Here is a 21,643-nt window from a genome sequence, read left to right as displayed (position 1 = left end):
ATTTGTCAGTTTGAGTAAGCTAGCCACTCAAAGCAGACAATTTCAGGTGCTTACAGAAACAAAGTAACATTTAGCAATCACTCCTGAGAAAGACTTTTATAGGCCAGGTTCTTTGTGTTGCAGACAACCTTCAATCCAAGGCTCTTGTCAGAGGGAAAAAAAGAGAGAAGACTGAGTTTCAGCTAGAAGATAGCCAGCCCTCTATGGAGGTGTCTAAGTGGGAGTTCTCCAGAGTTTTAGCTGGAGACAGAAGACCTACTCAGAAATGAGTGGCGCGTCCCATGGGCTAGGTTCCTAACTGATTAAAAGGGAGAAAACAAGCTGATCAGGTTAACTGATGCTGGCTGACCCATCCTTACTGAACTCTGGGCAGGACCATTCCCTGGGGCAATGGAATGAATGAAATAGAACTCAATGCTGGCATTCAATGCTCTCTGCTAACTGAGTGTGGGAGTAAGGTTACCATCTGCTTCACATACCTGCTGCCATGCCTTCTCCACCCATAAAAGCCTGTCTCCCCTCTAACAGTGAGCCCGGATAATCCCTTCTTCTTCCCTTAAGTGACTTCTTATCAGATTTTGGTTACAGCAATGAGAAAAGTGACTAATGCAACCCCGGCAGGTCAAGCTCATTGTAAAGATTCTAGCTTTCTTCAGTTAAAGCAGAAAGTGCATGTGCACTGCCTGTGTGTACCACCTCTCTGATATACATCTACAGGTGTTTGGTATGCTAAGATATTGCTGGAGCTACAATTTTTTTTTACTTTTCAAAGAGAAATCAGTAGGAGTCTATGGATCATGAAGAATCTTAACAGATAGTACAGAAATTATAGTAGGCATTCAGACAAATGCCGGTGAATGTGACTTGGACAGATGATGTAGAATCAGATTAAAAGGCTATTTGGAAAACTGTGGGGGGGGGGGAGACTGAGTTTCAGGATGTTTCTACTTAGTGTCAGCATAAATCACTTCCACTTAGATCCTATTTATCTAAGCAAATAAAACAACTAAAGAAATGCTTACAAACATAATACACATATAATGTCAAATTTATATAGGGAGGAGAGGAAGCAAATGTAATTTGCCAAAGAACATTTAAATTAAGATGAAATTAAAGCCTTCTTGTTCTCCCCCTTCAGAAACTTCTTTCAGAAGAGCAGAGAGTAGACTATGTCCAAGTGGATGAGCAGAAGACACAAGCTCTCCAGAGCACCAAGCAGGAGTGGACTGATGAGAGGCAATCCAAAGTGTGAGAGGTGTGGGCTTGGGCAAATTGTGCAGCAGGAAAGTTTGGGAGTATGTTTGCAATTTTTTTCATTCAAAAAATATACCAATGGCCAGTATAGGGCAAAGCCAAGAAAAAATGTGTGTTCTGGGGAGTCTTGGTAAAAGCTTTTAGAAGAAAGCCTATGCACTGAGTTCAGGGAGTCCAGTCCCCAACACGAGAGCCTGCAGCAAATGTTCATTTTTCCAGCCTCAGGGATACTTGACATTGATTCCATAGTCAAAGAGAAAGAGAAAGAGAGTGCTACAGCCACAGGTGGAGAAGTAAAAAAGTGGCATTCATTCAGGCAAAGTAGGAACAGCAACAGCAAAAGATTACAAAAATGTTCTTCCAAATACCCTGTTAAACTTTTGTCAAAATAGAGTATTTGGAGCAAAAGTTGGAACTAGTACCAACAGGGTGACATAATTTGTCTTCAGTATGTGAAATCCTGTCCTCTACACTTAGATTATAATAATAAATTACCCCAGCAAAGGGGACTTGGAGCTGGTCTTGTCACAACCACTGAAGACGTAGTTGAGGAGATCAAATCTAGCAATGGTGGCGGGTACATCTAAAGTCTTTACACCAAAGACTTCATTAATTCAGGCATTTCTATTCCCAAGACAACACAATTCCAGTGATGGGTAGTGAATCTGTGTAGATATTAGGGAATGGCAAAAGTTGAAGTGTAACTCCTCAGTAAAGGCTCCATGATGAGCATATTAGATGACAATAGTAGCACTGGTTCGCTTTTCTGACACTGTTGCCTTTTGCCCAGCATGCTTTTGTATGTATCTTTTCCTATCTTCTAAGACTTCAGAAACAAGACATGGCAGAGACTATTGCTTTCACTTTGAAGAAAAGAAAACCAAGAAACAGGAGAGTAAACATATTGACCAAAATCACTCACAGAATTGAGGCACAACATCGGGCTTATAGTTGTCCAGACTATCAATGGTAGTGCTATTCTTCTGCATTATATTACTGCTGAGAAGTCTGGTGAAATCCAACAACTGAGTCAGTCTTGGTGACCTGTAGGAAATACCTGCAGACATCAGATGAGCTATTACCTCACCTTTTCATGGTGATCTGCACTGGTGCTTTTGGTATTTGAAAGGGAAACATTTCCAGTAAGGAACTCTGTACAATGCTATAGTACCTCCTGGTGGTCAGTCTGAAATCTATTCTTGACCATAGTCTCATATGCAATAAACATTTTTCTTTGCTTTATAAGCTGATAGATGCTGGCAGAGAAATTTTTAGCACCTCAGGGAATATATACATTGTTGTTGGTTTCCCTATAGGGACTAAAGCTTTTAAGTGATAGAAATGACTAGAAAAATTATCTATATATTAATGCATTTATCTGCTTATTAATTAATTTGTTTGTTTGTTTGTTTTGCATCCTGACTGAAGTTTCAAATTTAACAAAGAGTTCTGCTCTCGGGTTTCCTGACTGTTTTTCTCCTCCACTTGAAAAATGACTTAAGTCCTGAGATTGAAAATTCAGCTGTTTCCTTTATGGTTCTGGAGGCTGAGGAACCCAAAACAAAGGTCTCAGTTAGGAATGGCATGTTAGTGAATTTTCTTTCTGATCTTTCAGAGCACTTACAGAGAGAAGATATAACTGAACTGGGAAATTAACAGTTCCAGCTCTGCCACTTCATCCTGGCAATTGCTTCTTATATATGAAGATGGATCAAATAGGCAGCCAGTTCTATGAGGATCAGTGTAGACAAAGAAGTTGTAGACTTTGACATCGGATGTCAACATTTTACACTGCCTCAAATGAAAATAAATGACAAAATATTTTTTCATATCATACAAGAAATCACTTTGGTTTTCAAAACAGATGTGTATACATTTTTTTTTCAGTGTGGAAAAATAGGGAAAGTGTCAAGTACTTTAAACAAGTTCAAGGACCTTAGTACACTTGCACCTCATATCCAACCCCAAACCACAACACACAGGCTAGAGCCTGTGAGGAAGTTCCTTCTTTTTCTTGTAACTGACAATCACAGAAATCCCAAGCAGAAATCCAGGACTGCAGACTGTCAATTCTTATAGACAGGAGCAGAGCTTTCCCAGGTGTGAGATAAAAGCTAGTGCAGAAAAATTATAACCCTAAGGGACAAGAGCCACACAAGGATGAAGATAGAAGTTACAGCTGAAATTGCCAGCAGGGAATTTCACTCAATATTCAAATTTATCTTATCTACAAAACATTTCTAAGAATGTATTTTCAATATTAGTACATAAGTAATACAACCCTTTTAGATATATTAAAAACAAGAGTGCCCTAAATAGGCACTCTTTTACAAAGTGAAAGATGACATCATTTTCAGGATGTACACAATTATGCCCTGCTTTGATGAAACTGCTGAAGGAAGCCTGCATAAGAGCACAATAAAACAAAGTACAAGTAATTTGTAAGCTGGAGACAGCAAATGCTCCTAAGAAACCTACCACTGAGACAAAGTGATGCCATCTAAATATATATATATATATATATATATATATATATATATATATATATATATATATATATATATATATATGAGGGCTGTGTTTCTAATCCAGCACTTGGTTTGGTTTGTTGTAGGAATAATAGCAGAGGCCACAGCAGTAGACACCTTTCTAGGAACTCTGGGAACCAATTAAATAGGACAGTGCTGATATTAATTTTACTGTTTTCTGTAACTCCTTTCCATTTTATCCCCAGTGCAGGATGGGGAACAGGAGGCCTTCAACCTGAAAGTTGGGAAAGTCACAAACCCAGGACTGGTGAGGAGTTAAGCTTTCCTTAGGGAAGAAGAAGGCCTGAGGCACACACAGCCTGCCTATAAAGGCACAAAAACCTATCTGTAGTTGCTTCACTATAGAGATGGAATCAACTGAATCATCATGACATGTAGTTCAGTGTCCAAACTAAAGAGGCCCCACAAACATTCCTCTTCTTAATGATCTCCTTTACTACCCCCTGTTCATATCATGTCTGTACTCACAATGACACCGAGTTTTCAATTTTGTTTCACTTTTACTATTTCATTTCTGGCATTAATAAAAGTTTTATAAGGAGAAACTGTGACTGAAGTCCTTTCTTATTAATTTTAATTGAAGATGTAAATATATAGATGTAAATAAGTCACATGTTTGGAAAGCTTGATACTTGAGTAAAGGCTTCATTATATTTTCAAGTATGACAAAGTTAATCATACTTAGTTGCAATGATATACCCATGTTACTTGAATGCAAATAGTTGAGTAGATGGATGTCACAAACAATACTTCTACTCGGCCAAATCTTGACATCTTCTTTTTTTCATCAAAAACTAGATTCACAACTGTGAAGAAGGTTTGGTGGGTAAAAGTGGTTGTTTTGCAAGTGTGTGGATCTGAGTTAAACTCCTCAGAACATGTGTAAAGTTGGGCACAGTAGCACATGTCCATAATCCCAGGAAGGGGAGATGGGAGGCAGAGACAAGAGAATACCCATGCTTACACATAGAAATCGCACACATATTCACAGAGAACAAAGATAAATAAAAATTAAAAACATTTTTTAAAACACCCTAGATTTATTTCTGACATGAGCCACTGTGGTAGGACGGCTTTCCCAATGCAGGGAGCCCCATCATGGGAGTGACATCCAGATGGATAAAATTGGCCTTTCTCACTTCTGTTTCCACACAAACACCACATCCAGGTGGATGGCAATGGCAAATGAGTGATCAACTTCCATTTCCCCCTGCTTTGTCCAACCTAGTTTGCCTCTACTCCCCACTGTCTCTATTTCCATTAGTTTTAACCCGTGTATTTCATTTTGTGAAACAACACTGTTGGACTCTAGCGTCCAAACACCGAGAAGGAGTCGCCCCCAGAGACCACCTCATACACCACAGCCGATGCAAAAGCATGAGGATTTTATTAATTCTGTCATGACAGGGTCCCCCAGCATTCGGGAAGCCGAGGGACCTTGAATAGCTGGTACAGTCTACTTTTAAAGGGGCCACAGAAGCAAGAGGGGTTGTTCTTTGACTATTCTGATTGGCTTATTTGAAAGGGCTATTACCAATAATTGACTGGAGAGCTGTTGCCAGATCAGATGAGGTAAGAGGTCATTTTGACCCCGTTTCCCAGGGGACTGAATCAAAATATACGTATATGGATAATTGTTCAGGAACTGAGTACTTGCGAGTGTAGCTGTTAGGTCCTTGGTTCCCAGGGAAGGAGGGGAAGCCCTATGGCACAGAGGCTGAGAGGATTCAGAATTGTCAAAAATGGCTTCAGGATTGTCTTAAAGTCTTACAAAACAACCAGTATTTATGTTGAATTTTCTAATTGTTTCAATGTTTGCCCTTACATTTCAAAATATTTCAATTCTACTATTCTAAAATGTGAGTTGTTTTGGTTCATTTTTATATACTTTGGTTAGGAAAGTAAGAATAATGGTTCACTCAATTAGAAAAACTATTGTTTTAAAAATATTTTATTTGTATAACTTTTATTTGGGTGTATATATCAGTGTTTGTGGAGTCCAGAAGAAAGGTGTCAGATTCCTTAAAGCTGAAGTTATAGGCAGTTGTGAGCCACATAATATGTGTGCTAGGAACTGAATTCAAGTTTCCTGGAAAAAGAGCAAAATCTCAAAGTACTGAGCCATTTCTACAGGTCCTGAAAAACTATTATTGATTGGAAAGAGTAATAAAGAACTTTCTGAAATAAAGGAAGGAAATGTTCTGATTCTCAGTATAAGTAATGGTTACATGGATATATACACATACATAAACTGATCAGTCTATAAATTTGATATTTTTACATTTGTTGCATATAAAATATACCATGATAAAACAGTTACCAATAGAGGATGGAAGAAAGAATTTTGAGGGATTAGCAAGTTTCTGTAAGATACACAGCTCTAAAACAACTAGAATATACAGGAAACATTTATTGTCTTGGATGTAGAAGACATTAAGCAGCAAGGCATTAAAAAATGTTCATTTCTATTGACAGTACCATTCAATTCAACAAATTTTAGTACCACCTACTATGTGACAAGGGAATCTTTTTATCATTTTTTTTCATTTTCCATACCAACTCCAGTTTCCCCCTCCTCTTCTCTCATCCTCTTCCTTCCCCCATCTAAACCATCTACTGCTCCGAGGGGTTAACGCCTCCCTTGGGGAGTCAACAAAGTCTGGCATACAAAATTGAGGGAGGACTAAGTCCCTCCCCTGTGTATCAAGGCTGAGAATGATATGCCACCATAGGGAATTGGCTCCAAAGTGCCAGTTTATGAATCAGAGATAAGTCCTGGTCCCACTGACAGCTACCCAATAAAAATCAAACCAAATAACTGTCATCCACATTCACAGGGCCTAGTTCAGTCCTGTGCAGGTTCTGCAGCTGTCAGTCCAGAGTACTTGAGCTCCTATTACCATTTTGAGGAAATAAAGACAATGGCAGTGATATTCTGTGTGTGTTTTAATTAATAACGCTTGCCTGAAGATCAGAATGCAAAGCAGCTACACTAGTCAGCCATAGGGGCCAGGCAGTGGTGGCACACACCTTTAATCCCAGCAGCTACACCAGTCAGCCATAGGGGCCAGGCAGTGGTGGTGGCACACACCTTTAATCCCAGCAGCTATACTAGTCAGCCATAGGGGCCAGGCAGTGGTGGCACACACCTTTAATCCTAGCAGCTATACTAGTCAGCCATAGGGGCCAGGCAGTGGTGGCACACACCTTTAATCCCAGCAGCTGCTCTAGTCAGCCATAGAGGCCAGGCAGTGGTGGCACACACCTTTAATCCCAGCAGCTATACTAGTCAGCCATAGGGGCCAGGCAGTGGTGGCACACACCTTTAATCCCAGCAGCTGCTCTAGTCAGCCATAGAGGCCAGGCAGTGGTGGTGGCACACACCTTTAATCCTAGCAGCCATACTAGTTAGCCACATAGGCTGGGCAGTCGTGTTGCACATCTTTAATCCCAGCACTAGAGAGGAATAAAAGGTGAGATGAGACAGAAACTCGCACTCTTTCAAACTGAAAATTTCATAGCGGTAAAAGCTCTCTAGTGGCTTGGCTGTTTTGCTTTTCTGAACTTCATGTTCAACTCCAATATCTGTCTCTAGGTTTTTGTTATTCATGCTACAGTTGGCACCAAATGTTTGAGGTACAAATTCACACACACAAAAAAGCCATATACAACAAGAGTCACTGCCCTACCAGCTATACACAACAGGAGTCACTGCCCTACCAGCTAGGTTTTTCTTTTTTCTCTTCTGGCGAGCTCTCCCTGAACCACTTTCTTGGGGTTTCTCAAACTAGGTAGCTGCCCTGAAATTCAGTCAGGCTTTCACTGTTCGATGTATTAGCAATAAGCTTAACATCTTCATCGACATCAGTGGAAGATTTCATAAGACAGTTGGGGATTCTTAAAGGGAGGAATTAGTTAAAAAAGAAAGTTTTTCCCACATTAAAAAATGGAAAAAACATTACAATGGACGGACTTGGGTCTCTGTATGATAATGTGCTAGACAGTTTGAAAGTGGAATGATTAAATGGTAGGATAACTAATTTAAATAAGATTTATATAATGTCAACTGTAAGCAATATCAGCTTTATCATTTTGTCTTATCACTAAAAAAGTTGGTTAATCTGAGAGCTAAGATATAGGCCTTAGAAAACCTAATAAAACAAATCACACAGATATTCAAATTCAGACAGGAATCTAATGGAGAACCAATTTCAATATTGCATTATAAGAATAGAGAGGAATGGCCTAAGGTTTTCAAACAACCAACCTTAATATATCCTGTAAGGTATAACTTTACAAGAATTACCAAATGGCAAAGACTCTGTTACAGGTAACTGGACTTCTGTGCTAATGTTAGATTTAAGGAGATTCAATGTAGCAATAGTCTCAGATGGCATGCATTCACCTTTTGTGAAGCAAATGTTAAAGTTGTGGTCAGTTTGTAATAGAATTATCCCTCAAGAGTGGATACAACTGGTTAAAGGTGTTTTAGAGCCTGGTTCACAATTACAGTGGAGTACTTGATTCAGAGAAGAGGCTGAGATTATTGAACAATGGAGTAGAGCTAGATGTAGGGAAATTCCCCAAGATCAAATATGTGGAGAAGGAGATTATGCTACAATAGAAGAGAAATCTACATATGGTGACCATACACTGGATTTAAGTCGTATAGCAGGTTTGAATGCATGGGACAGAATTGGATAAATAGGAAAGAAAATTGAGTCATTTACTAAAGTTATACAGGACCCAATGGAAGCCTTTACAGATTTCTTAACAAAGAAAGACTGACTTTAGCAGTAAACAAAATGATACCAAACTCAGAAGCTAGATAAATAATTGAATCTCTGGCTTGAAAATAAAAGCAAGACTCTCTGAACATGGCAGACAATGACAGCTGCTGAGAAGCCAAGAACAATGACACTGGGTTTTGATTCTACTGCATGTACTGGCTTTGTGGGAACCTAGTCTGTTTGGATGCTCACCTTCCTAGACCTGGATGAAGGTGGGAGGACCTTGGACTTCCCACAGGGCAGGGAACCCTGACTACTCTTTAGACTGGAGAGGGAGGGGGAGGGGAGTAGGGGTGGGGAGTAAGGGGAGGGGGAGGAAAAAGGGAGGCGGGGAGGAGGCGGAATTTTTTTTTTTTAAAAAAAGAAAATATCAATTCTCTATACAAAAGGATAATTAGGTGATTAAAGGCAAGGTCAGAACCTTCAGAGGAATAGATTCAAGATTTAATTAATATTGAATCTCATGACCATGATGATGCATGGATAGGAGAGATGATTTTGAGAGATTTGAGGAAAAATTGAAATGCCAAATGTTATAATTGTGGCAAACAAGGTCACCTTAAGAAGGATTGTAAACAGGGTGTTCCTAGAAACAAAGTTTTTTTCTAAGCATAATTCATTGAGAATGCATGTCCCTTCTGGATTATGCAGAAGGTGTGGCAAAGGCAGTCATTAGACTAATGAATGTAGGTCAACAAGGGATATTCATAGTAATCCTTTGCCTTCAGGAAACTCTGTGAGGGCCCTCTCACAGGACCCTATACTAAATCCAGTTTAGTTGTTTCCTGCCATCATAGAGGAATCTCCTTCCCAGAGCAATTAAAGACCCTAATGACTATTGTAAGAAAGCATATTGCTCTCTATAGTAGAAAAGTTATATAAGAGAAAACAAAAGATCCAGGAGAAACCATAAAATGAGTATCTTGATAAGCTTCTATGAATGAACAAAAACCAAAATTAAAAATAAACACAAAGGCTTATATCAATTATACACTGTTTGGCCTATTGCTCAGGCTTATTACTGAGTAGTTCTTACCATTTAACTTCATACATAATTCTTGTCTTTGCTTAACCATGTGGTGTGATATCTCTTCTCTGTAAGGCATTCTTATCTAGCTTCCTCTGTATATGGCTGGTGACTGACTTTCTGCCTTTCCTCTTCTCAGAATTCTCCTAGTCTGGTTGTCCTGCCTATACTTCTTGCCTGGCTACTGGACAACCAGTGTTCTATTAAACAAATATGAATGATACGTGTTTATAGAATACAAAAGCATTATCCCACAGCACATACCTATTCTGGTTTTCAGTGGAAAACTACTTAGAGTTCAGAAAAGTTTGATTTGGTAGTCATACATTTGCTAGATGTTATGGCCATCATAGGTATATCTGTGTAGGAAGATAAGGCCTACCAGCCCAAAGGAGCCAACCTGGAGTCTGTCATTGTCAGACATCTTGATTGTGCCAAGCCAATAAGGAGCCACCAAGTGATGTTTCCTGCTGTAAGCCTTCTACCTGATTCCTGGCATCTGTGTTTGCTGATATCATGCATTTTCACCCCCCTTCCCTGATGGAGGAAGGTCATTGGCTAATAAAGAAACTGCCTTGACCTATTTTATAGGTTAGAACATAGGTGGGTGGAGTAAACAGAAAAGAATGCTGGGAGGAAGAGGAAGTGAGCTCGGACTCAATAGCTCTGCTCTCTGGGGCAGACGCGATGAAGCTCCAACCCAGGATGGATGTAGGCTAGAATCTTCCTGGTAAGTGCACCTTGGTGCTACACACATTAATAGAAATGGGCCAGGCAGTGTTTAAATGAATACAGTTTGTGTGTTGTTATTATAAGCTAGCCATGCGGCCGGGAGCTAGGCTGTGGGAAGAGGCCCACAGCTCCCATAACACTTCCCCAAGGAAGACAATCAGACCCAGCAACATCTGGCACCTAGAATAGGGACTTATAACACAGATTTTGAGATAGCCTGGTCAGAGTCCCTTTTTTCATTGCAGCTGTAATTTTTGTGTCTTGCTTGGAACAGGTTCTAATTGTATTCCTCTCCTCACACATAATACTGCACAAACAGTGTATTTTCAGTGAGAAGGCCCCTCAGTCCCTTTGACAGGAAAACGTGGGGACACCCCTGTTGTAGTAAGGCTGCTTTTTTGTTCCCGGCTTCTCAGCCCCAAAATAACCACACAGAAACTATATTATTTGCAATACTGTTTGGCCAATAGCTTAAACGTATTTCTGGCTAACTCTTATATCTTAATTTAACCCATTTCCATTAATCTGTGTATTGCCACGAGGAGGTGGCTTACCAGCAAAGTTTCAGCATTTTTGTCTCTGGTGGTGGCTCCATAGCTCTCCTGACTCTGCTTCCTTTCTCCTAGCATTGTTTAGTTTTCCCTGCCTATCTCTACTCTGCCTTATCAGGCCAAGCCAGTTTCTTCATTAACCAATGGAATTCACAGCATACAGAGGGGAATCCCATATTACCTCCCCCTTTCTATTTATATAAAAGGAAGATTTTAACTTTAACATAGTAAAATTGCATAAAACAGTTATCAAGCAAGAATTACAGTTACAATATTTATATCTATTTTATCTTTTATCATATATAAGGAAAGCTATATTATTACTATCTACTCTTCAACTGCATCAAAGACTACAGAAAGAAATATTACCTAAGGAAACAGAAAGTACATTGTAAGCAAGTTCCAAAACTCTAGAAATGACAGAGACATCTCCCTATCTGGATGGTCACCCAAAGTTCTTCTGTACCATTGAGGCATACATCTTCAGCCTATAGGCCCATAGTATCTAGCACAATTTTCCATAAAGCAGGAAATTTCAAAGACAGTTCTACCTATATTGACAATTTGTCAACCATTTTGCTCTGTGTCCTGCAAAATGTCTGGCAGACTCTTTCATGTAGCAGGAACCCCAAAGGACCATCTCACCTTTAGACAAGTTCAGCAGTCATTTCTCTATGGGTCCTACATGTCCAGTTCATCAAACAGTCCAGGTAAAAGCAGTCTCTTGCCCAAATGCAAACTCCATAAGGAGCCTCTTTGATGCTCATCTTCCTCTTGAAGTAATTGGTGATGCCAGGAGTAGATGTGTTTGGCTGTCATGAAATGTCTTAAGCTTTTAAAACATTTTAAATGCCATACTCTATAGTTTTTGAAAGGTTTGAAGACTATCTATCTGAAACTTATCTCTATATATCTAAGAAAACTTAAATAACATGATTAGAAGCTTGACTGTTATAGATGACTACCTATTAATCTATATTTCTTAATTATACACTACATTTTTAAATGAGCTGTACAAACACAATACCTTAATTGTTACAAGGAGGGCCCTTTTGTTCTTCCTGGACACCTGGCTATCTTAGCCCCTGAAATAACCACACAGAAACTGTATTCATCAAAACACTGCTTGGCCCATTAGCTCTAGTTTCTTATTGGCTAATTCTTATATCTTAATTTAACCCATTTCTAGTAATCTGTGTATCGCCATGTGACTGTGGCTTACTGGCAAGATTCTAACCAGCGTCCTTCTCAGGAGGATATCCATGGAGTCTCCCACTCTGCCCTTCTTCCCAGCATTCAGTTCTGTCTTCTCCACCTACCTAAGTTCTGCCCTATCAGGCCCAAAGCAGTTATTTTTATTCATTAGCTAATGAAAGCAAGACATGAACAGAAGAACCTCCTATACCACTTAATCAAGAACAGAAATATACATATAACAAAATTGACCTTAAATTTGTATCAATAAACCAAGATCCATACCAATGCAAATCTCTATAGCATATCCTCCTTTAAATGTAAAGAAACATTTATAAACAGTATTTGGGATTTTGGGCATAGTTCTCTAAACGACTTCCTGCTGATTGGGGTCACTTTTAATCAGGTCTTTCATGGTATATCCTGTGTGCTGGGTTCATCTCAGTCAGGAGTTGGGTGAAGTAATTTTTGGGTGTGTTCACGGCAACCTTTCAGGGGATCTTGGTCTATCAAACCACACCTTGAAATGAATCTACAGGTTCTCATCCTCTATGGAAACAAAAGAACTTTTTTCCAAGGCAGCATATCTTTAGACCCCATATTTTGAATTCAAGATACCTTTAAAACATATATGTTGGTTTAGCTTAGCAGCCCATACAATGAAATGTCTCTTTGTACTTAGCTCCTTCACAGTCAAAAAAATTCAAAAAAAAACCCACAACAATATATATAATCCAGACTCTCTTTGAATTTTCCATCTTTATGTGGCTTATTTTTCTTTACTTTTTTAAATCTATGACTGTCTGTACTCTCTCTTTAAAGACTTTACTTTTTAAAAAACCATTTACTTCTTTTTATAACTGTCTATATTCTTTTTCTTCTTTCTCTCTCTCAAGCCTATTTACATTTACCCAAAAGTGCGACCATTTAAAGGTCTTTTCCATCTGAATTTGTCTTTATTGCATATCTGTAATTATTTTCTCACCAGAAGCACTTTTTAAAATGCTAAGCCCTTCTTATGAACATAAGCTGCACCATTGCTAGGGGAAATACAGAACTTCCTGCTTTCCCTGCCCAACCCAGCATGGCAGAGCTGCTTGCTGCCTCCGAGAGCCATGCACACTGCCCCATCTCTAGGCACACAGCCAGTCCATGTTGCCACCAAGCAAGCCATAGCATGTTGCTCATAAAACCCATTCAAATGCTTGGTCTTCTGAAAGAGACAGATTTTATGCTGGCAGCATGGCCCAGAAAGCCAGCATTTCACAACAACATAGCTTTTTTTTCTGCTACTGGTGAATCAGGAAAACCTCTCTTAAAGAAGCCATGCTTCTGCTTGCTTCTATCAAACAAAGCCCACCCAAGAAAATGCTGCTACCAAATCATGCCTAACTCTGTTCTTTTGTGTCTAGGAATCCTTTTAAGCTTTCTCAGGTTTTACATGGATTTAGTTGACCACATTGGGCAGCAATTTGTTGTAAGGAAGGTCAGTTGTTGGTTCCTGGCTGCTCAGCCCCAAAATAATCATACAGAAACTATTATTTAAATAACTGCTTGGCCCATTAGCTCCAGCTTCTTATTGGCTAATTTTTAATCTTAATTTAAACCATCTTCATTAATCTGTGCAACACCACGAGGTCTGTCTCCAGTGGCAGTTTCCATGATTTCTCCTTTTCTCTCCCATCATTCAGTTTTGTTTTCCACACCTACCTCTATTCTACCATATCAACAGACCAAGGCAGTTACTTTACTAACCAGTGGAATTCACAGCATACAGGGGGGAGTCCTACATTAGTAAAGTACTTGTGAACCTTTATTTTTCAATTTATAGAAAAGCCCTTTCCAGAAACCATAGAACCAGCTCTTCAGGGAGCAAATGCCCACCTCAGCACCTTCAGCTTTACAAAAGTGAATGTGGGTCAGCAGTCCCTTACCACCATCAATGGTGGTAAGGTTTATACTAAAAATGTAGACAAAAGACAAATTATTCTGAGCCTTCAGATTAGTTTTGCAAGAAATTGTGAGATTGATTTTGAAATTAAACAATATTTTTGTAGAGCTGATGTGAAAAGTTTCAGGTACAATGTGGGTGATCCTGGAGCCCTTGATTGCTGACACGCCTTTCATTGGAGCATTGTCAATGTGTATGTTTCTACATGTATGCTTTTTTACAATTCAATGACTTTCTGGGCTCTTGGAAGATTTCCCATACCACTGGCATCACCTACAATCCACAGGGACAAGCCATTGTGAAGAGGACTAATGGAGAGCTTAAGCAACTGTTGGTCAGGACTATCTTGCCAGAGACTAAGAGAGATACTCATCTGTCCTTTCCCATGTGAACTTTCTCAGTTTTGATGACAAGGGACTCAGCCCAGCTTACAGGTACTAGAAATATCTGCCAAGCAACACACCCTTGCTGGTGAAATGGAGAGATCTTATCTCCTTCCAATGGCTGCTGCCAGACCCCTGCTAACCCATGGGAAAGGGTATGATTCTGTTTTTCCTCAGACTGCCACAATGGCAATATGGGTTCTGGTAAGAGATGTATGCCTAACTATGGATCAGTCTGCTTCCACCAAGGAGGGAATAACCCAGGATGGGTAATGTATATTCACCTCTTTCTTGCTCTCATTTCCCCCCAAACAAATTGGTTTATTAAGAGCAGAGGTTATAACCTTTGACTTCTTATTTTTTGAAAAAGTTTGGCACAATATAAAAAGACTATTGGATCCCTCTTGGATGATTATATATGCATTAATTGTTGGGGCGGTATTGTTAATCTTTATTCTCTTTAAATGTCTCATGCAGCAGATACAACATCAGCAGACAGCAACTAAGTTGACTCTTCAGTTGTTAAAGACTCTTAGGCATCCTTCTTGCATTCCTCCATAGGAGGTTAAACATGCCTAGTCATTTATAATTCAAAAGGTTACTACCTCAACCCTGGAAGCTCTCCAGGAATGAATGCTCTTTGAGGGATGGTAATCAAAGACAGGTAAGAGCTTGTTTGGCAAGCCAACCTAAGACAGGCACAGTCCAGTTGCTGAGCCCTCTTGAGGCAGGGTCAACAAGGCCTAAGCAAAGAACTCTGGCTTTTGCTGAATGCCCTATATAATAAATAAAAAGGTTGGCTATGTAGGAAATTAAGGTCTACCAGGCCAAAAGGAACCAACCTGGAGTCTGGTACTATCAGAGGTCTTGACCGTGCCTAGCCAATAAGGAGTGACCAAATGATGTTTCTTGAGTGCCTAGTAACAGGTGTCAGAAGTTTTGATCATGCCTAACCAATGAGAGACAAGCATGAGATGCCAACTGTCAACAAATGGATCAGAATGCCTGGGTGCTGGAAGGGTATATAAGTTTTTGCCCATTGTTAAATAAATGAGTCTACTGTAAGCCTTCTACCTGATTCCTGGTGTCTATGTTAATTGACACCACACATCTTTACCCCCTCCCTCAAGGAAGACACTAGGAGACAGAAGTTTTGGTACCACCTAGTCCTGCAGCCATTCAGTCCCAAATAAACACACAGAGGCTTACATTAATTATAAACTGGCCTATTGCTCATTTGATTTACTGACTAGCTCTTGCCACTTGAATTCACCCATAATTTTTGTTTTTGCTTAGCTATGTGTCTTGGTACCTTCTTTCAGTAAGGCATTCTCATCTGACTTCCTCTGCATTTAGCTGGTTACTGACTTTCTGCCTTTCCTCTTCTCAGAATTCTCCTAGTCTGGTTGTCCTACCTATACTTCCTGCCTGGCTACTTAACAAACAGTGTTTTATTAAACTAATATGAATGACAAATCTTTATAGTGTACAAGAGCATTATCCCACAGCACATACCTATTCTGGTTTTCAATGGAAAACTGCTTTGAGTTCAGAAAAGACCGATTTGGTAATCACACATTTGCTAGAAGTTATGACAATCAAGTGTATACCTGCACAAATACAGACAATGCTCCAGCATATGTCTCTAAGAAAATGAAAAAAAATGCATATTATACTATAAAGCATATTACAGGTATGATACATAATCCTACAAGGCAGTCAGTTATAGAAAGATCAAATCAAACTCTAAAGGATATATTAAATAAGCAGAAAGGGATGATATATACCCCCAGAAATAGATTGCATAATGTATTATTAAGTTTGAATTTTCTAAGTGCTAATGATAAAGGAACAACAGTTGTAGAGAGACATTGGAGAGTAGAAAAAGGTACAGCATTATATCAGCTGGTATACTTTAAAGATATACTGACTTCATAATGGAAACCAAGGCATGTGTTACACTGGGGAAGGGAAAGAGGAAGGGATTTTTCTTTTCTTTCTAAAGGAGAAAAAAAAAAGCTAAGGATACCTTCAAAATTGATAAACAGTCCATTTGAACAAGAGATACCTCTTAATTAGAAGAGATGATAGCTCATTAAGCACCATGACCATTTAATATAATCTAACCTATAAAACAAACAAATACTTTTCTTTTGATCAAATATAATTTGTCAAAATAAAATTTCCCCAAAACTAGGGTTGGGGAAGAGTTTTGTTTCTCTCTTTTTAGAAAAATAAACTTATCCAGTTAAGGAATCTGAAGACCACTGGATAAATGAGACCTCTGATGAAAAAGGACAAATCATCCAGAAAAAAATGTCTAAAGAAAAAGAGTAAATTGGCTTATTGGTATACCACATTTCCAACAGAAAAAATTTCATTAATCGTCCCAAATGTTTGTTTCTGCTGTTTTCTAGATACATATAATGCAAATGGTCTTTTTATAGTCCCAATCCAATTAAAGATTAAAGTTGGCTTTTGGGGTGTGGCTCTTTCCTTCACTAAATCCAAGCTTGTTTATTAAAGTGAAATCCAAAGTCTCTGTCTCATGTCATGCCACCTGATATAGAACAGAAGAAAAACAAATATTTAAGAAGTATTATATTACCACTAATCTCATAATCCTTTGCTTTTATATTGACTTTTTGACAGATTTTCTTAAGTTATCAAATTTATAAGATATATATATTTATTTATAAAATATTATATATATAGAGAGAGAGAGAGAGCTTTTGGTTGTTCAATGGGTTGTGGGTACTTGTCATTGTTTTGGACGCTTGGTTAAAAGTTGTTATTCATTACAGTCAGGAGGAAAACTGAACAAAAGATTAGATGCAGATTTCTTGTTTTGAAAAGAAAATGGGGATATAAATATGATAAGATAAAAGAATAGATTATTGAATCTACTCTGAAAAGTAAAAAGAGCAAATGTATATTTGATAAGATAAAAAGGTAGATTATTGAATCTACTTTTAAAGAGCAACTACTAGTTTTAAATGTTTTAAATTGGATGGATTTTTTTGTATTTTATGCCAATTTTGTATATTGATACAAATTTGAGATTAATTTTGTTAGAACATACTATACATACATTTCTATTCTTGTTCAAAGATTGTTAATTATATAACTCATTTAACAATGTGATACAAATTTCTAGTCCTTGAAAATTATTATTACCAAAAGTTTAGGATAATAAGGAAATGCAGGTTAGTAGTTAATCACCTTTTATAATCAAACTTGTAGTCACATTAGGTATGCTTTTACTGTCAAACAAAGATATATTTTAGATAGATAAATCATCTTCTAACACTTTAGAGATATACAGAATATGGCATTTAAAACGTTTTAATAGCATAGGTTTTTTTGGAGTTTTCTTTAATTTTTCCACTCAAAAATTTACACTTCCTCCCCTCCTCCCATTCCCCTCCCACTTCCCCACTCTCCTTCCTTCCTCCCCCTCCCTCCTTAAGAGAGGGCAGGGAATCCTGCCCTGTGGGAAGCCCAAGGCCCTCCCCACTCCATCCTGGGGTCTATGAAGGTGTGCATCCAAATAGACTAGGGTCCCAAAAAGCCAGTACATGCAGCAAAAACAGGTCCCAGTGCCATTATCAATGGCTTCTTAGTCTGCCCCCATTGGCAGCCATGTTCAGAGAGTCTGGTTTAACCACATGCTCATTCAGTCCTGGTCCAGTGAATTTGGTGAACTCCCATTATATCAGGCACACTGTCTCAGTGGGTGGACCAACCACTCGCGGTCCTGACATCCTTGCTCATCTTCTCCCTTCTTTTGCTCTTCATCTGGACCTTGGGAGCTCAGTCTGTTGCTCTGATGAGGATCTCTGTCTCTATCTCCATCTGTCACCAGATGAAGAGAAGATCTTCACCAACCCCGCATCAGATAAAGGTCTAATCTCCAAAATACATAAAGAACTCAAGAAACTGGACATGAAAATTCTAATTAACCCAATTAAAAAATGGGTACTGAACTGAAAAGAGAATTCTCAGCAGACGAAGTTCGAATGGCCAAAAGACACTTAAGGTCATGTTCAACCTCCTTAGCGATCAGGGAAATGCAAATCAAAACAACTTTGAGATAACATCTTACACCTGTCAGAATGGCTAAAATCAAAAACACCAATGATAGCCTATGCTGGAGAGGATGTGGAGTAAGAGGAACACTCATCCATTGCTGGTGGGAATGCAAGCTTGTGCAACCACTTTGGAAATCAGTGTGGCGGTTTCTTAGGAAATTGGGAACCAACCTACCTCAGGATCCAGCAATACCACTCTTGGGAAAATATCCAAGAGATGCCCAATCATACTACAAAAGCATTTGTTCAACTATATTCATAGCAGCACTATTTGTGATAGCCAGAACCTGGAAACAACCTAAATGCCCCTCAATGGAAGAATGGATAAAGAAACTGTGGCACATATATACATTAGAGTACTACTCAGCGGTAAAAAGAACAATGACATCTTGAATTTTGCATGCAAATGGATGGAAATAGAAAACACTATCCTGAGTGAGATAACCCAGACCCAAAAAGATGAATATGGTATCTACTCACTCATTAGTGGACTCTAACCATAAACAAAGGACATTAAGCCTATAGTTCACAAGCCTAGAGAAACCAAATAACAAGGTCAAGCCAAAGAAAAACATATATAGATCCTCCTGGAAACTGGAAGCAAACAAGATTGCTGGGCAAAAGTTGGGAGCATGAGGGTGGGTGTAGGGGTGGAGGTAAGGGAAGGGGAGAGGGGGAGAGAGAAGGGAGCAGGGAAAGACTGGGGTGAGCTTGGGGGAATGGGAGGGTGGAGATGGAGGAAGGGTAGATATAGGAGCAGGGAAGAAGATATCTACATTAAGGGAGCCATTTTAGGATTGGCAAGAAACTTGGCTTTAGAGGGGATCCCAGGTGTCCATGGGGATGTCCCCAGCGAGGTCCTTGGGCAGCAGAGGGGAGCGTGCCTGAACTGGACTTGCCCCATTATCACACTGATGATTATCTCAAATATCAGCATAGGTTCTTTTTTATTACAATGACACATGTCTGCTCCTGTCAACACCAATATACTTCAAAGAAGATAGTGGGCATCAAAGAAACTTCACATGGAGTTTACTTTCTCTGTTGCAAAAGTAAGTCACTGGGAAAGAAAATGCCCTTGCCTTGACTGCTGACAGTATGCTGTCCTAATTGTATAAGCAGGACACAAAAGAGAGTGTCAAACATTGTCAAGACAAGGAGGGACAGTCCTCCAGAATATCTTACTTCACAGAAAAGGCTATTGAGTATGCTAGGTCTGTAGGCCAAAGATGGTTGCTCAGTGTTGCAGAGGAACTTTGGGTGACTGTCCAGGCAGTCAGCTATTTCTGTCATATCTCACATTTTTTGGAAGTTGCTTGCTTGCACTTCCTGCTTACTCAGTTAATATTATTTCATTCTTGTGTCTCTGAAGGAGTTGAAGACTAGATCGTTATAGTTATAGTTTTCCTTATTAACTAGTTGCAGAAAACAAGTTATGATAGACAGTAAATTAGGTAGAAGTCTTTGGAATCACCAAGATAGGACAGATATGGAGTAATTTCTCTTTGTCAAATGCAAATAGACTAGACACTGTTGATGTATTTATTGCCTGTATATATTGTATATAGTTATTATACTTATTGTATATAGTTTTTCTAATATTGGTTATAGTCTTCTTTTTATTTTAGATAAAAAGGGGAAATGTATTGATATTTCATTTGTATTTTAATAAATAAAACTTTCCAGAAGAACAGAATGCAAAACAGTCATACAGGCCAGGCAGTAATGGTACACCCCTTTAATCTCAGCAGCCACACCAGTTAGCCATAGAGGCTGGTGGTACATGTATTTAATCCCAGCACTAGATAGGAATATAAAGCATGGTGAGACAGGAACTTGCTCTCTTTCAGTCTTAAGATTTCATAAAGGTAAGAACTCTCTAGTGGCTTGGCTGCTTTGCTTTTCTGATCTTCAGGTTCAACCCCGATATCTGTCTCTGGGTTTTTATTATTCATGCTAGAGACAATAATGGTCTGTGTGTGCTTTGGTGCATGCATATGCAATGTTTGTGGATGGCAGTGATCAAACTTGTGTGTTCCTCCTTGAGTGTTTTACACTTTTATTCCTTCTTTCCTTCCTTCCTTCTTTTCCCCCTTACTTCATGCCTCCCCTCCTTTCTTCCATCCTTCCTCCCTTCCTTTCTTTCTTTCTTTCTTTCTTTCTTTCTTTCTCCCTTTCTATCTTTCTTTCTTTTTGGAACATTAGGACCCATGACTTACTAATTAGACCAGGCTGGCTGGCCAGAGAGCACAAGGATCTGACTATTTTCATCTCTCTAGTGCTGAGATTACAAGTATGTCCCTCCCATTATACCTTGATTTTTATGTGGGTATTAAGGATTCAAACTCAAATCCTCATTCTTCCATGGCAAGTGCTTTATTGATTAGAGCTATCACACCAGTGGTGGCAATAATGTTTTGATATGTTAGGAGAGATTCATCTTAGACACGGATCGTCTAAGATAAATCTAGTGAGTATGATTTTGTTGTTCATAGCATAAGGGTACTAGCTGGCTTAAATAGCTTTTTGTTGAAGCCATCCATACACCAAGGTTCGAAAGTATCCATCTTGATATCTATTATTTTCAATTGTTGGCAGAGTAGTACTAGAAAGGGAAGATTTTAAAAAAGTTTCTATGTGGCTGCGTTGTTTGTCTGTTATGGAGCTCCTGATCCCTGGGAAAAGACTATAAGCTCAATACAATTATAATTAAAAATTGATTGCTGCTAGTAGAACAACAATCCCTGAACCAAATGAGATTTTCGTGAGAGGGAAGACAAGTGAAGGATTTTAAAAGTCAAAAACGACAAAAGGACCTTGACTATTGGCACAGGCAAGCCAAAAGCTGTTTTAGTCTGCCAAGATTAGGTAGTCAAGGCAACCCGAATGTCTGCATAAGCAGGTTACAGAAGCCAAAATTCAGTTAGTCATAACATAACAAATAGATGGCCGTGGCTGTACATTTCTAGAAGTGGGGAGTTGTGTTCCAGGTACTGAAGTTAGAGACAAATGGCCAGTGGGTACCAAGATGGATACTTAGAATAAAATTTTTAAGGTTATTAAGATCTCCCTTTCAAAGTTATTTCTGGGTCCCTTTTGATGTTGAGCTATATTAACAGGT

At 38.9% G+C, this 21,643-nt stretch overlaps 1 protein-coding gene across 7 annotated transcripts in view; it reads left to right on the top strand.

Annotated features, from left to right (window-relative positions):
- Positions 1-4,340, top strand: part of Gab3 (GRB2 associated binding protein 3) — a 99,415-nt gene extending 95,075 nt beyond the window's left edge. For 2 of the 7 annotated variants that reach the window (XM_075958199.1, XM_075958198.1), the window contains exons 10-11: positions 1,139-1,248; positions 3,989-4,340. In XM_075958199.1, coding sequence (XP_075814314.1) covers positions 1,139-1,248; positions 3,989-4,073 — 195 coding nt within the window. In that variant the 3' untranslated portion in view covers positions 4,074-4,340. Of the gene's footprint in view, positions 1-1,138 lie in introns of all 7 variants that reach the window. The other 5 variants (XM_075958204.1, XM_075958200.1, XM_075958201.1 and 2 more) reach the window with 4 other exon arrangements.
- Positions 4,341-21,643: the final 17,303 nt, after the last annotated feature.

This window comes from Microtus pennsylvanicus, chromosome X (assembly GCF_037038515.1).
Source record: "Microtus pennsylvanicus isolate mMicPen1 chromosome X, mMicPen1.hap1, whole genome shotgun sequence".
NCBI lineage: Eukaryota > Metazoa > Chordata > Mammalia > Rodentia > Cricetidae > Microtus > Microtus pennsylvanicus.
This window is presented reverse-complemented; position numbering and strand designations above follow the sequence as displayed.